The sequence below is a fragment of the Ranitomeya imitator genome, chromosome 1, assembly GCF_032444005.1.
Source record: "Ranitomeya imitator isolate aRanImi1 chromosome 1, aRanImi1.pri, whole genome shotgun sequence".
Classification (NCBI taxonomy): Eukaryota; Metazoa; Chordata; class Amphibia; order Anura; family Dendrobatidae; genus Ranitomeya; species Ranitomeya imitator.
The window spans coordinates 402,621,955-402,636,884 of NC_091282.1; the positions used below are offsets into that span (position 1 = coordinate 402,621,955).

Here is a 14,930-nt window from a genome sequence, read left to right on the forward strand (position 1 = left end):
CCTCAAGGCTCTGTCCTTGGGCCTTTACTCTTCTCAATCTATACACTCGGCCTGGGACAACTCATAAAGTCCTATGGCTTCCTGTACCATCTATATGCTGATGACACACTCAGATCTACCTCTCTGGCCCAGATGTCACCTCTCTGCTCTCCAGAGTGCCTATCGGCCATATCCTCCTTCTTCTCCTCCTCTGGTTTCCTCAAGCTCAATGTGGACAAATCTGAACTAATTATCTTTCCTCCATCTCACATATCTTCCTTACCTGATCTATCTTATCAAAATAAATGAAATCACACTTTTCCCTGTCTCCAAAATCCACTGCCTCGGAGTAACCCTGGATTCTGCCCTGTCCTTCAAACCGCACATCCAAGCTCTCACCACCTCCTGTCACTTCCAGCTCAAACATATTTCCAGAATCCGTCCTTTCCTCAACCCTCACGCTACCAAAATGCTTGTGCATGCCCTAATCATCTCCCGCCTGGACTACTGCAACATACTCCACTGTGGCCTACCTTCTAACACTCTCGCAACCCTCCAGTCCATCCTTAAAGGGACTCTGTTCCCTCCAAATTCAGGTGACAATCTTCAGCCATAGAGGCGGGGTTTTCGGGTGTTTGATTCACCCTCTCCTCACCCGCTGGCTGCATGCAATATTGGATTGAAGTTCATACTCTGTCCCCCATAGTACACGCCTGCGCTAGGCAAGATTGCCTTGTGCAGGCATGTACTGCGGAGAACAGAGAATGAACTTCAATCCAATATTGCAGCCAGCGGGTAAGGAAAGAGTGAATCAAACACCCGAAAACCCCGCCTCCATGGCTGAAGATTGTTCCCTCCAAATTCAGGTGACAGTGTCCCTTTAATCTCTCTCCTCACTACACTCCTGCTTCACCTCTTTGCAAATCCCTTCACTGGCTCCCAGTTTCCCAGCGTATCCAGTTTAAACTACTAACACTGACCTACAAATCCATCCATAACCTGTCTCCTCCATATATATTTCCAAACTAATCTCTCAATATCTTCCCTCACCTATTCTCTGGTCCTCCCAAGACCTCCTTCTCTCCTCCACACTTAGTCGCTACTCATCCAATCGCCTCCAAGACTTCTCCCGAATATCCCCTATCCCCTGGGATTCTGTGCCCCAACACGTCTGGTTATCCACCACATTTGGATCCTTCAAAAGAAACCTAAATACCCACCTCTTCAAGGAAGATTCCAACCTGTAATGACCACACGGCCACCTCAACACCATCGGAGCTACTGCAACCCCTGACCTTCTGTCTCCTTCCTTCCCCACCATCCTGTAGAATGTAAGCCCGCAAGGGCAGGGTCCTCTTCCCTCTGTACCAGTCTTTGTTAGTTTGTTTACTGTGAGTGATATCTGTATTTTGATGTAACCCCTTCTCATGTACAGCATCATGGAATTAATGGTGCCATATAAATAAATAATAATAATAACAATAATTATCTTCCTGACCGGGGGCACCATGGAGACAGTCGGCACAATTCAATTGCGTTGTGCCAATTGGAGCAGAGAATAAGCTCCCTCTCTCTGTAACCTGATCAATCGCCATCGACGGCAGCATCACAGGGGTTAAACGCCCGCAGTCGGCACTAGTGCTGATCGTGGGCTTTGCTGCATGGTCTCCACGCTCTTATAGTGCTGACACCCGCTTTTTATTGCGCTGCTGCTCTGAGTGAGCCTGTGCAATTTTTCTTGCTGTATGGTGGTTTGTGGAATGCTCCTCCCTCAGCGCCGTACATGTAAGGCGGATGTCGGGAAGGGGTTAAGAGGTGGATACCACTTACTGAATCATGAACATCTGAAAAGTGCCGTATTCCGTGTCACAAATTGTACTCCGGGCAGAGACTGGAGTAAGACTTTCAGCATAAGGCATTCACATTTCCGTCGGGACGTAGCGGCAGATGTTAACAAAATAGTGTCAAAACGTATGTGGCGGGTGCACTGGGCTCGTCTTTCTGACGGACCCGTCGCAGCTATCAGCACCTGTTCTGTATGCGTCTTCGCAGCGGTTTTCCGCTGCGAAAATGCATACACAACACAAACCAGGCTAAAAATAATAAAAAAAATCAACTTCTCGCGAGATTTCGCAATGTATTACTAGGAACGCTAGCTGCCGGGAGCATCGGTAACGCTGCGCGGGACGCCGGTAGGAGAGAATATTGCATTTTTTTTTTTTATTATTATTTTTAACATTTTATCTTGTTACTATTGATGCTGCGTAGGCAGCATCAATAGTAAAAAGAGAAAGCGAGCGAGAGAATTTCCCTGACGGGAAATTCTTCCACGCATGCTCAGTCTGAAAAGGCGGGACCCGTCGCTGGATTCCTGCTTTTCACAGTCAGCGATGCATCCTGCGCCCATAGGCTTCCATTGTAGCCAGTGACAGGCAGCGCAGGATGCATCGCTGACAGATTTTCTGACGTGCAGAAAAAACGTTCCTCTGAACGGTTTCTCTGCCCGTCGGACTGTTTTTTTTTTACGCAGGATCCAGTGAAAGACGGATGAAACGGATGGCCATCCGTCGCTAATACAAGTGTATGAGAAAATGCAGGATCCTGCATTCTCAAAAATCAACGTATCTCAACGTGAGATAAAAGACGGAAGTGTGAAAGAGGCCTTAGTCACATCATAGCTGGTGCTGAATTAGACCGGCCGTAGCATCACCCCCCGTCAGCTGGTCGCAACTGGCATGACGACGCCAAAAGTGGCAACGTCTTTACACAACCTCATGTTGACATTTTCGAGCCTTTCACGATATCATAAACACTTTTCTGAATCAAGGCCTTTAGGTTTCTGCAGAGTGGTGTGCTGTCCGGTCACGTGAATGCATGCATACCATGTGCACACTTGTGGTCTCCTGCCAGCTCTTAATAAGTGTGAATACACAGAACCCTTGTCAGCAAGTATGCCAGTCGTATACATGCGGTCACATGGCCAACATCTGGTAAGGGAAATGTCTGGTGTGAAACTGTGTGTACACCATGTTGTCACGACTTGACAATCACAGTTCCTGACTGCAGATTTATGGCCCAAGCCTGGACAACCCCTTTAAAGAGATCCTGTCATCAGATTAAAAATGACTTTTCTTCTTATTTTATTCCCGCTGCTCACATAAGTGTAGTGTTCTGTTTGTTTTTTATTGTTGTTTTTTTTTTTAAATCTGCCATATGGTTCCCAAGATTGAAGTCTTTATATTTAGTGCTACTATCTGTGACCTTTGCGAAGGGGGCGTGGCTTGCTGAGTCTCTGGGAGCATGGCTTTAAGCTGTTCTGCATTTTTACTTGATGAGCCATGTTCCCTTGTAGAGACTATAAAAACTAGTACATAAATTTTAAAAAAATCCATATCTCTAAAACAATATGGCAGATTTAAAAAAAAAAAAAAAAACCTCAAACAGTGAGAATAAAGAGCAAAAAATGGTCAATTTTGTCCAGGTGACAGGTCCTTTTTAAAGGAAACCTGTCATGTCCCAAAACAGTATCAACTTGCAGATATGGGGTTAATCTGTAAGTTAAAGGGACACTGTCACCTGAATTTGGAGGGAACAATCTTTAGCCATGGAGGCGGGGTTTTGGGGTTTTTGATTCACCCTTTCCTTACCCGCTGGCTGCATGCTTGCTGCAATATTGGATTGAAGTTCATTCTCTGTCCTCCATAGTACACGCCTGCGCAAGGCAAGATTACCTTGTGCAGGCATGTACTACGGAGGACAGAGAATGAACTTCAATCCAATATTGCAGCCAGCATGCAAGGAAAGGGTGAATCAAAAACCCCAAAACCCCGCCTCCATGGCTGAAGATTGTTCCCTCCAAATTCAGGTGACAGTGTCCCTTTAATAGCTTTCTGAACCTGGCTGCTGCAGTCGCATAGACCACTGCTGTCTGGAGAAAATTAACTTTATTCTTCCCAGTAGCCTCAGGCTTTCAGTCATAGAGGTGGACTTCAGTCGCTGCCCAATGCACAGTGAGTGGCTCTAACTGCACCCCAGCACTGACTGACGGCCTGCTCCAATGCTGATCCTGCTGTCAGTGTGCGCCGGGGGTTAGACGCCACACGCTATACACAGAGATGTGACTGAAAGCCCGAGGCCACCGTTAGGAGTAAAGTTAATTTCCTCCTAGTAGCCGGGCTTTCAGTGCAGGCATCTGGCATCTTCAGAACGCTATTAGCATGCAGGATAATGGCGTTTTCTACATTACATTTTCCTTTTAAAGCCTCAATTGCAGATCTAGGCAAATATAGTAGTAAAAACAAAAGTACACCATGCTTATTTGTTTTGTTCTGGAAATTAGTTAATGGGAATCTGTCACACCTGGGACATATATGACCTATTAATATGGGCATACAGGTAATAGAAGTGTTACACTAGCCCTACCTGTCTGCCTCATGTTAGCGGTCTTGCTGTGGCGAAATCTTATATTCTTCTCTTATGTTAATGATTTCTTCCAGGCTCTGGGGTGTGCGGTGCCTGGAAGTAATCCCTGCCTCCTCCTCATTACAATAATACCCCTCCTCCAGGGCACAGGCACTGGATTCTGGCATCATAACTGATGTACATGGCAGGAGGTAAGTATTGCAATAAGGAGTGGAGGCAGGGATTTCTTACTGCACCGCACATCCCGGAGCCTGTAAGAAATCATTAGCATAAGGGAAGAATATAACACTTCTCCACAACAAGACCGCTAACATGAGGCAGACAGGTAGGACTAGTATAACATTTCTATTACCTGTATGCCCATATTAGTAGGTCATATATGTCCCAGGGGTGACACATTCCCTTTAAAGCCATGACACAAACCATATGGACCCACATTTTAATTAGTGGGGTCTGCTCGGCTCCACTGGTGTAATCAGTCTTTTATTTTCCTTATGATGGCGCAGAACAATGAAAATAGAGAACTGTACACTGAGCCCAGGCGAATCTCCTTGTACTCCAGGCTGTGATAAGTGTAGGGTCTGTCCAGGTTTTCATCTTTTGAATAAGCCTATTCTTTGATAGAAAACAGACTGGGATCAAAATTTATTCGGACTCCCATGACAGCACTACGAGAGAGGGGATCCGCCCTTCAGGAACAGGAAACCTACAGATACAAAAGGGCGGTACCTCTCCCCATGCATCAGTTGGTTTCCTGTTCCTGGAGGGGCAGGATCCTACAGATGAATCTCGTAGATGGATCCCAGGCCGGCCGGTCGAATCAGGTAGCGGGGGGGTCTCCTACCTCGACCGGTGCGGAAGCTCCTGGAAGACATCACGGTGGTCCTGGCTGGACTGCACGTCAGTGATGTAGACAGCAGGGAGCAGAGTCCAGAGGATTCCTGATCTCCGTTAGCGCCGGCGCCGGTAAGTATATCGCTCCTTCGGTGTGGTGGTGCAGCACGGTGGTGATGTAGCGGTGCCAGGAGGGGAACGCTATCCGGAACGCTGCTGCGTGCTCTTCGGCGTCCTGCATCGCTCTCAGCGTTAGCTGGAGCGTTTCCGGTGCAGTGACGTCGAGGGGGCGGAGTCAGCAGGCGTTTCCGGTCTCTGGGTGACTGCGCATGCGCAGTTCATCCAAGATGGCGGCGCCCATCGATCCTGAACGCCGGTCTCCTCACACACTGCGCTGACCCCCCAGATGTAGTCTCATCAGCCGGAACCAATAGGAGTGGCGCCAGGCAGCCTGCTGACCGGATCTGAGGGGGATTTAAGCAGGAGCTGGGAATAGAGCTCTGCCTTTGGTCACATCCACATCATGGAGAGTGATGGTGAGCGGCAGCTTCAGTTGCCGGAGGACGTGCGACAAAAGCCCACGGAGAAGGAGCATGCCAGAAGTGACCAGTCCAGCCGTAAAAGCTCGTCCAAGCAGGGATCCAGAGCATCGACTGGCAAAGAACCCCCTCGTGTTCCGGTACCTTTTTTGGCGTACACTGGTAAGAGATCTACGTGAATGCTCACTCAGTGACGCGGGCCCCTTATACTTTGTCATTTTAGGGAAAGAAAAGTGCAAAGTCGAAACATAAGGAGTGTGCCCTGTGTGAAGTCCCGTTACCAGATTCTTATATTAAAAAATTATGCGCCTCCTGTATACAACAGACGGTGAGGTCTACAGGAGTGGAGGGGTTGAGTGACATCAGGCTAGATAGATGGTATCACCCTTATTGTCCTCCCCTAGGTAGCGGAAGAATCTGCTTCTACGGCTAATCTGCGTGAGATGATCCGTACAGAAGTAAGGGAATCCCTGCGGTCTATGTCCCAGGCGGGGAGTTCAAAACAGAGAACCTCGGTGATCTCTGATTCATCAGAGGAAGATAAGGATGAAGGTTCCTATGGCTCAAATCTCTCTTCCTCGTCATCAGAAGAGGAATCTGGCCGATTCTGTCTGCCTCTGGACCGAGTAGATAAATTAGTTAAGTCGGTCAGAGGTACGATGGGCCTAGAAGAACCTAAGACTCCGCTTTCCCGTCAGCAACTAATGTTCAGTGGTTTGGAACACAAGAAGCGTAGGTCCTTCCCGGTGAATGATAAAATTCAAGACCTGATTCTCCGGGAATGGAAGAAACCGGAGAAGAAAGGCTCATTACCACCAGCCTTAAAACGCAGATATCCCTTTGAGGATACGACTGTGGATACCTGGGACAAGGCCCCTAAATTAGATGCTGCGGTAGCAAAGGCATCAAAAAAGGCCGCATTACCTTTCGAAGATATGGGATCCCTTAAAGACCCCCTTGACAGGAAGGCGGATACCTTCCTTAAAGGTACCTGGGAGATGGCAGCCGGATCGTTGAGGCCAGCGGTGGCTGCGACTTGTACAGCCAGATCCCTAATGGTCTGGCTGGAACAGTTGGAATCCCAGCTTAAGGAAGGCGCTTCCAGAAGTTCCATTCTAAGTGCGCTTCCGGTGATTCAAGATGCTGCGGCTTTCCTGTCGGACGCGTCGGTCGATTCGGTCAGGATGGCGGCCAGAGCAGCAGGACTCTCCAACGCGGCTCGTAGAGCCCTGTGGTTGAAATGTTGGTCGGGTGACATTCAATCAAGGTCCAAATTATGCGCTATCCCATGCAAAGGGGAATACCTCTTCGGACCAACCTTGGATGACCTGCTTGAAAAGGCTGGAGATGACAAGAAAAAATTCCCGAGTTTGTCATCATCTTCTTATCGGCGTCCATTCAACAGGAGGAGATTTGGTCGCGGAAGGAAGCGCGCATCCTCACCCACTAGAGAGAATTTTAGATGGGAGGATAGACGCAGGAGAGGTACGGGTTACATGTTCCGCCGTTCCTCAAAAGAACGTAAGAAACCGGACCAATGACTAGCGATCCCTGTGGGAGGGAGATTGTCAGCCTTCTCTTCCGCATGGTCTAACATCTCAAATAGTGACTGGGTCCGAGGTATTATTTCAGAAGGTCTGAAATTAGAATTTATTCACTGGCCTCGGGATAAATTTATGTTAACCCCCTTACGTTCCTCCACTATTGAACAGACGGCTTTGGAGGCAGAAGTTGTGAGTTTATGCCTCAAAAACGTGCTGATTGAAGTTCCAGAGTCAGAAAGAGGGAGTGGATTCTACTCTCCCCTTTTTCTGATCCAGAAACCAGACAGATCATTTAGGACTATCATTAACCTTAAATCCCTGAATGAATACCTGGTTAAAGCCACATTTAAAATGGAGTCAATCAGCTCTGCAATTAAAATGTTGTTCAAACACTGCTTCATGGTAGTTGTGGACTTAAAAGATGCGTATTATCATGTTCCTATCCATGAAAACTTTCAGAGGTTTCTACGTGTGGCGGTGTCTATGGGGGGTATTGTTCGACATTTTCAATTTAGAGCCCTTCCCTTCGGCCTCTCAACGTCTCCCCGAGTATTCACTAAAGTAGTTGCGGAGGTCATGGCGCATTTACGTGAATCTGATATCCTCATAATCCCTTATCTGGATGATTTCCTGATAGTTGGGAACTCAGCAGACCATTGCCTTGCTCAGGTAAAAACAGCTATATCTAAGCTAGAGAATCTGGGCTGGATCGTGAATTATGAAAAATCCCGATTACAACCCCTAAAAAACCAGAGATTCCTAGGTCTGCTGTTAGATTCCGAGTCCCAACAATGCTGTCTTCCAACTGATAAACTGCGCCATATCCAACAACAGGTATTAAAAGCAATTAAAGAACCAACCATGACTCTTAGACAGGCTATGTCCTTGTTAGGTTCCCTAACTTCCTGTATTCCCGCCGTCCGTTGGGCCCAGTTCCACTCCAGACCTTTACAGTTTGACGTACTGAATTATGACAGAGTCTTACAGGGTTCCTTGCAGGGTCAGATGACATTGAGTCCAGAGGTTCTGACATCTCTTAGATGGTGGCTAAGGGAAGACAATCTGTCAGCAGGAGTTCCCTGGGTGACTCAAGTGACTCGGGTAGTTACGACGGACGCCAGCCCCACAGGGTGGGGGGCACACATGGGTGACGTGGTAGTCCAGGGTCTATGGGACCCCCAAACATCAGCCTCTTCTAATCAAAAGGAGTTGTTGGCGATTGAATTATCAATTAAGGAACTCCTCGTGTATCTACAGGGTCACCATGTCAAAATCCTCTCCGACAATCAGGTGGCAGTGGCCTACGTGAATCACCAAGGTGGAACACGCTCCGAGTCCCTGATGGAAATAGCGGACCGCCTGCTCCAGATAGCGGAAAATCATTTTCTATCTTTAGCAGCAGTACATATAAAAGGGAAGGAAAATATAAAGGCGGACTTTCTAAGTCGAAACACCTTAAGACAAGGAGAGTGGTCTCTGAACACAAAAATCTTCAACCAGATTGTCCGCAGGTGGGGTCATCCAGAGGTGGACCTATTTGCCAACAAGGACAACAGAAAAACGAAAAAATTCTGTTCCTTGAATCCCAGGGAATATCCGCTGGTAGTGGATGCCTTCCTGATCAGATGGGATTTCCGGTTGGCTTATGCGTTTCCCCCGCTAAACCTGTTGCCTCTGGTGGTCAGAAAGATAAGGGAGGATCAAGCGAGAATCATACTGATCGCTCCGTTCTGGCCCCGAAGGGCTTGGTTCTCCTGGCTCAGGACCATGTCGGTGGAAGACCCCTGGGTACTGCCAGACATCCCGGACCTACTTCATCAAGGTCCGATCAACCATCCACAAGTGAAGGGTCTACATTTGACGGCATGGTCTTTGAAAGGTCACTGTTAAAAAACAGAGGATTTTCTCCAAATCTCATTGATACCCTTATGAAGAGTAGAAAACTCATAACAACTAAGATCTACTCTAGAACTTGGAGGAAGTTTCTGGCCTCTTCAAATTTTAATATCGAAGAGGGTTTACCAATCAACCAGATTCTAGAATTCCTGCAGAGAGGGCTAGAGCTAAATCTATCCACGAGTACGCTAAAAGTACAAGTCTCAGCCCTAGGGGCCTTATTTTCTTGCAACATTGCTGGTAATTATTGGGTATCAAGGTTCATCAAAGCAGCTAGTAGATCCAGACCTATACACAGGAATAGGTCAATGCCTTGGGATCTTAACCTAGTCCTCTCAGCCTTGACTAAAGAACCGTTTGAGCCTTTACATTCAGCCTCACTTAAATTACTATCCCTCAAAACAGCATTTTTGGTGGCAATTACATCTGCTCGTAGGGTAGGAGACATACAGGCTCTTTCTAGGCTGTCCCCCTATACAGAGTTTCTACAGGACAGGGTAGTCCTCAGACCAGATCCAGCTTACTTACCAAAAGTGGCCTCAGAATTTCATAGATCTCAGGAGATAGTTCTACCATCATTTCTCCCTAATCCTTCTAATTCCAAAGAGGAGTTACTCCATACGTTAGATGTTAGGAGATGTCTCTTAGAATATATATCAGTCACTGATGCTTGGAAGAGAGAGGAGGCGTTGTTTCTATCTTTCCAAGGTCCCAGGAAAGGTCTTAGAGTGTCGAAGTACACGCTAGCGAAGTGGATTAGGGAGGCTATCTCTCTGGCTTATACTGCAGGTGGAGGTCCAGCTCCGCAGAATCTGAGGGCACATTCCACTCGGGCCATGGCTGCATCCTGGGCTGAGAGATCTGGAGTTTCCATCGACCAGATATGTAAGGCAGCTACGTGGTCATCCCCTTCCACCTTTTTCAAGCACTATAGGTTGGACTTGGGGTTCTCTTCTGATCTCACCTTCGGGTTAAGGGTGCTACAGGCTATAGTCCCTCCCTAAGGTAGTTTACATCTCTGTAATTCTCTCGTAGTGCTGTCATGGGAGTCCGAATAAAGCATTAAGCTACTTACTGGTAGCGGCATTTTTCGGAGGCCCATGACAGCACCCTTAGTTCCCTCCCTATTCACGTGGGGGTTGCACTTCCCATAATGTATATAATGAGATAGATAGATCTCACGTGTGGTATATAGTTCATTATGATTGATTATTTTTGGACATAAACTGTATATAATGTATGTTTGTGTGCTACTAACCGCGGTAGTCCTCTCAGGCTCTAATATACAACTGATGCATGGGGAGAGGTACCGCCCTTTTGTATCTGTAGGTTTCCTGTTCCTGAAGGGCGGATCCCCTCTCTCGTAGTGCTGTCATGGGCCTCCGAAAAATGCCGCTACCAGTAAGTAGCTTAATGCTTTCTCAGATTTCGTACTGGTTGAACAGATTTCCATCAGACTTGACATTTGTCAGTATGAACTCTCATGATATTGCTGTGACTGCTTATTATTGACTCTTATATTTTTCCTGATGTCTTTCTGGCCCTATGCATAATGTTCTTATAACTTTGTCATTCCAGACGCTGACCGGGAAAGAGATAGAAATTGATATTGAACCCACTGACAAGGTATTGTACCCAGCCTTCAGAAATATTGTTTGCCATTTATTTTTCTTTCTGGCTCGTGCCACTTATATAATGCAGATAATTGGCAAGGTAAAATAGACCATGACCACCACATGGTTATTGAAGTTCATACATATCCTTCTTGTAATGTTAAGATTTTGCATGAAGACATGGTTTTCTTTACGGGAGTACACTTACAGTGGTGACCTCGGGGGTATTCAGGGACTGTTACTACGGTCATAGAGCTGTGCTCTCCTACTAGTGGTTTGGGATCCACATGAGAAGGTAGAACTACAGTTGGAATCAAAATGACTCCTATCCCAGAGCAAAATTCAGAAACTCAATAAACCAATGAACCAAAAACTATTTAAATAACTCGACACTACTAATAGAAGTGGTTTTAACACAGTCACATTTAATGACTACTGCAGTCTCAGAATTATCCAAATCCTTTGAGAAGCATCTTTAGTACTTGGTAAAGATTCACTGGCTTTTAGGACCTGCTACAAATGTGATGAATAGCCAGGCACCAGCTTCTGGCAGCGTTCCTGATGGAAGTCTTAGCTCTTTCCTCATGGGCATAGCCTCTAGTTCACCGATATTCTTGGGTTGTTAAGAAAAAAGATCATTGCCTTGTGCAAACAAGGAAAATGGTACAAAAAGTTAGAACAGGCATTGTACTTTCCTAGAGATACAGCTGGACACATAGTTTGTAAGTTCAAAGTTAAAAAGATCACTATCTGGATGTGGCAGAAAGCGGAAGCTATCACCAGCAGCCATAAGATTTTTAAGGAGTCAGGTCCTGGAAAACCCTTTTGACTACTGCGAATGACCTGCAGTAAGATTTAGTAGCAGCCATTGGGGTTTCAGGTTGCATGGTAAGGTGCATACTAAACACCGAAGGTTTCCATGTCTGAAGTCCAAGACCTACACCTCTACTGACCCAACAGCTTGAGTTGTCGTCCACAATACGCTCAATAGCATATAGATAAACCACTGAAGTTTTGAATTCAGTTTTGTGAAGCAATGAAACAAAATAAACTTTTTTGGACCTATGGATCAACAATATGTTTGAAGGAGGGAAAATGAAGCATACCCTACAAAGAGAAGTCGGTCTACAGTGAAGCATGGCGGTGGTTTGGTGATGCTCTGGGATTTCTTTGCTTCCATTGACACTGGAATCCTGCAGCGTGACTCAATAAACTATTAGGAAATAATGGGAGAAAACGTTGTCGTCGTTGAGGAAAATTAAACTTGGGCATCATTAGCTCTTCCAACAGGACAATGATGTCAATCGTGCCTCAAAGTTAATCACGGCTTTGGTTTTCAAAGATGTATTGGATGATTCTTAAGTGGCTGTCAGTCACCTGACTTGACGCCAATGGAAAACGTTTGTGGAATCTGACAAAGTTGGTTTTTGCTTGCCAATTCAAGAATATTTGTGAACTGGAGGTCATAGCCTGGAAGGATTGGGATACGATTCCTGCCAAAAGCTAGTGCCTAGCTGTGAATAATGTTTGCAGCAGGTCATAACAGCCAAAGGGGCTCTGCTCTACTCGCTTGTCATGAAGGATGTGAATATCTCTGAGGTCACGTTCAGTATTTGGTCAGTATTTTACATCAGTATTTGTAAGCCAAAATCAGGAGGATTGCAACAAAAAAACTATAGTAGAGATATCATTTTTTCACCCAATCCTGGTTTTAGCTTACAGATAATGATGTAAAATACCGACAAAATACTAAACATTGCCTGAGTCTGCAGTAATCATTACAAGTGGCATTCTATCTCAAATTTGGAGAAATCACTTGTTTCACAAACGGCAGAAAATTTAATTTTACTAATAAACCTAATCTGCAATGGGGTTTGAATAAAATTGCTTGCAACGGCTTATGCACTGACATACAGTACAGACCAAAAGTTTGGGCACACCTTCTCATTTAAAGATTTTTCTGTATTTTCATGACTGAAAATTGTACATTCACACTGAAGGCATCAAAACTATGAATTAACACGTGGAATTATATACTTAACAAAAAAAAGTGTGAAACAACTGAAATTATGTCTTGTATACTAGGTTCTTCAAAGTAGCCACCTTTTGTTTTGATGACTACTTTGCACACTCTTGGCATTCTCTTGATGAGCTTCAAGAGGTAGTCACCGGGAATGGTCTTCCAACAATCTTGAAGGAGTTCCTAGAGATGCTTGGCACTTATTGGTCCTTTTGCCTTCACTCTGCGGTCCAGATCACCCCGAACCATCTCGATTGCGTTCAGCTCTGGTGACTGTGGAGGCCAGGTCATCTGGCATATAGTACCCCATCACTCGCCTTCTTGGTCAAATAGCCCTTACACAGCCTGGAGGTGTGTTTGGGGTCATTGTCCTGTTGAAAAATAAATGATGGTCCAACTAAACGCAAACCGGATGGAATAGCATGCCGCTGCAAGATGCTGTGGTAGCCATGCTGGTTCAGTATGCCTTCAATTTTGAATAAATCCCCAACAGTGTCACCAGCAAAGCACCCCCACACCATCTCGCCTCTTCCTCCATGCTTCGTGGTGGGAACCAGGCATGTAGAGTCCATCCGTTCACCTTTTCTGTGTCGCACAAAGACTCGGTGGTTGGAACCAAAGATCTCAAATTTGGACTCATCAGACCAAAGCACAGACTTCCACTGGTCTAATGTCCATTCCTTGTGTTCTTTAGCCCAAACAAATCTCTTCTGTTTGTTGCCTGTTCTTAGCAGTGGTTTCCTAGCAGCTATTTTACCATGAAGGTCTGCTGCACAAAGTCTCCTCTTAACAGTTGTTGTAGAGATGTGTCTGCTGCTAGAACGCTGTGTGGCATTGACCTGGTCCCTAATCTGAGCTGCTGTTAACCTGCGATTTCTGAGGCTGGTGACTCGGATAAACTTATCCTCAGAAGCAGAGATGACTCTTGGTCATCCTTTCCTGGGGTGGTCCTCATGTGAGCCAGTTTCTTTGTAGCGCTTGATGGTTTTTGCCACTGCACTTGGGGGCACTTTCAAAGTTTGCCCAATTTTTAGGACTGACTAACCTTCAATTCTTAAAGTAATGATGTCCACTCGTTTTTCTTTACTTAGCTGCTTTTTTCTTGCCATAATACAAATTCTAACAGTCTATTCAGTAGGACTATCAGCTGTGTATCCACCAGACTTCTGCACAACACAGATGGTCCCAACCCCATTTATAAGGCAATAAATCCCACTTATTAAACCTGACAGGGCACACCTGTGAATTGAAAACCATTCCCGGTGACTACCTCTTGAAGCTCATCAAGAGAATGCCAAGAGTGTGCAAAGTAGTCATCAAAGCAAAAGGTGGCTACTTTGAAGAACCTAGAATATAAGACATAATTTCAGTTGTTTCACACTTTTTTGTTAAGTATATAATTCCACATGTTAATTCATAGTTTTGATGCCTTCAGTCTGAATGTACAATTTTCATAGTCATGAAAATACAGAAAAATCTTTAAATGAGAAGGTGTGTCCAAACTTTTGGTCTGTACTGTACATAGATCAATATTCTATCTTACAGCACATGGTGATTCCTGGACCTCAACATTGGTAGAAATTGATGCCAAAATAAAGTTTTAAGAAACGTTAATATAGCTTTTATGTGTCCTTAACCGAATATAAGCCCTAAATTTGCCAAACCAATTACTCGTATATACTCGAGTATAAGCCGACCCCCCTCCTAATTTTGCCACAAAAAACTGGGAAAACTTAATGACTCATGTATAAGCCTAGGGTGGGAAATGTTTATGATGGGCTCCATATTAAAACATGCCCCATATAATCCTGCATAAAGGTTAATAATGGCCCCATAAGATGATTCATAAAGATATTTGCCCCATATGGTGCTGCACAAACCTTGATTATGGCCCTATAAGATGCTCCATACAGACACTTGCCCCATATACCGTAATGCTCCACAAACGTTAATTATGGCCCCATACAGACACTTGCCCCATATAGTGCTGCACAAACGTTATGGCCCCATATAGTGCTGCACAAACGTTATGGCCCCATACAGTGCTGCACAAACGTTATGGTCCCTTATAGTGCTGCACAAA

The 14,930-nt window shown here is 45.5% G+C and overlaps 1 protein-coding gene across 1 annotated transcript in view; it reads left to right on the forward strand.

The window, feature by feature from the left end:
* Positions 1 to 14,930, forward strand: part of NEDD8 (NEDD8 ubiquitin like modifier) — a 30,890-nt gene that overhangs the window by 919 nt on the left and 15,041 nt on the right. The window contains exon 2 of the mRNA XM_069762408.1: positions 10,793 to 10,840. Within this exon, the coding sequence (XP_069618509.1) occupies positions 10,793 to 10,840 (48 nt within the window). The remainder of the gene's footprint in view (positions 1 to 10,792; positions 10,841 to 14,930) is intronic.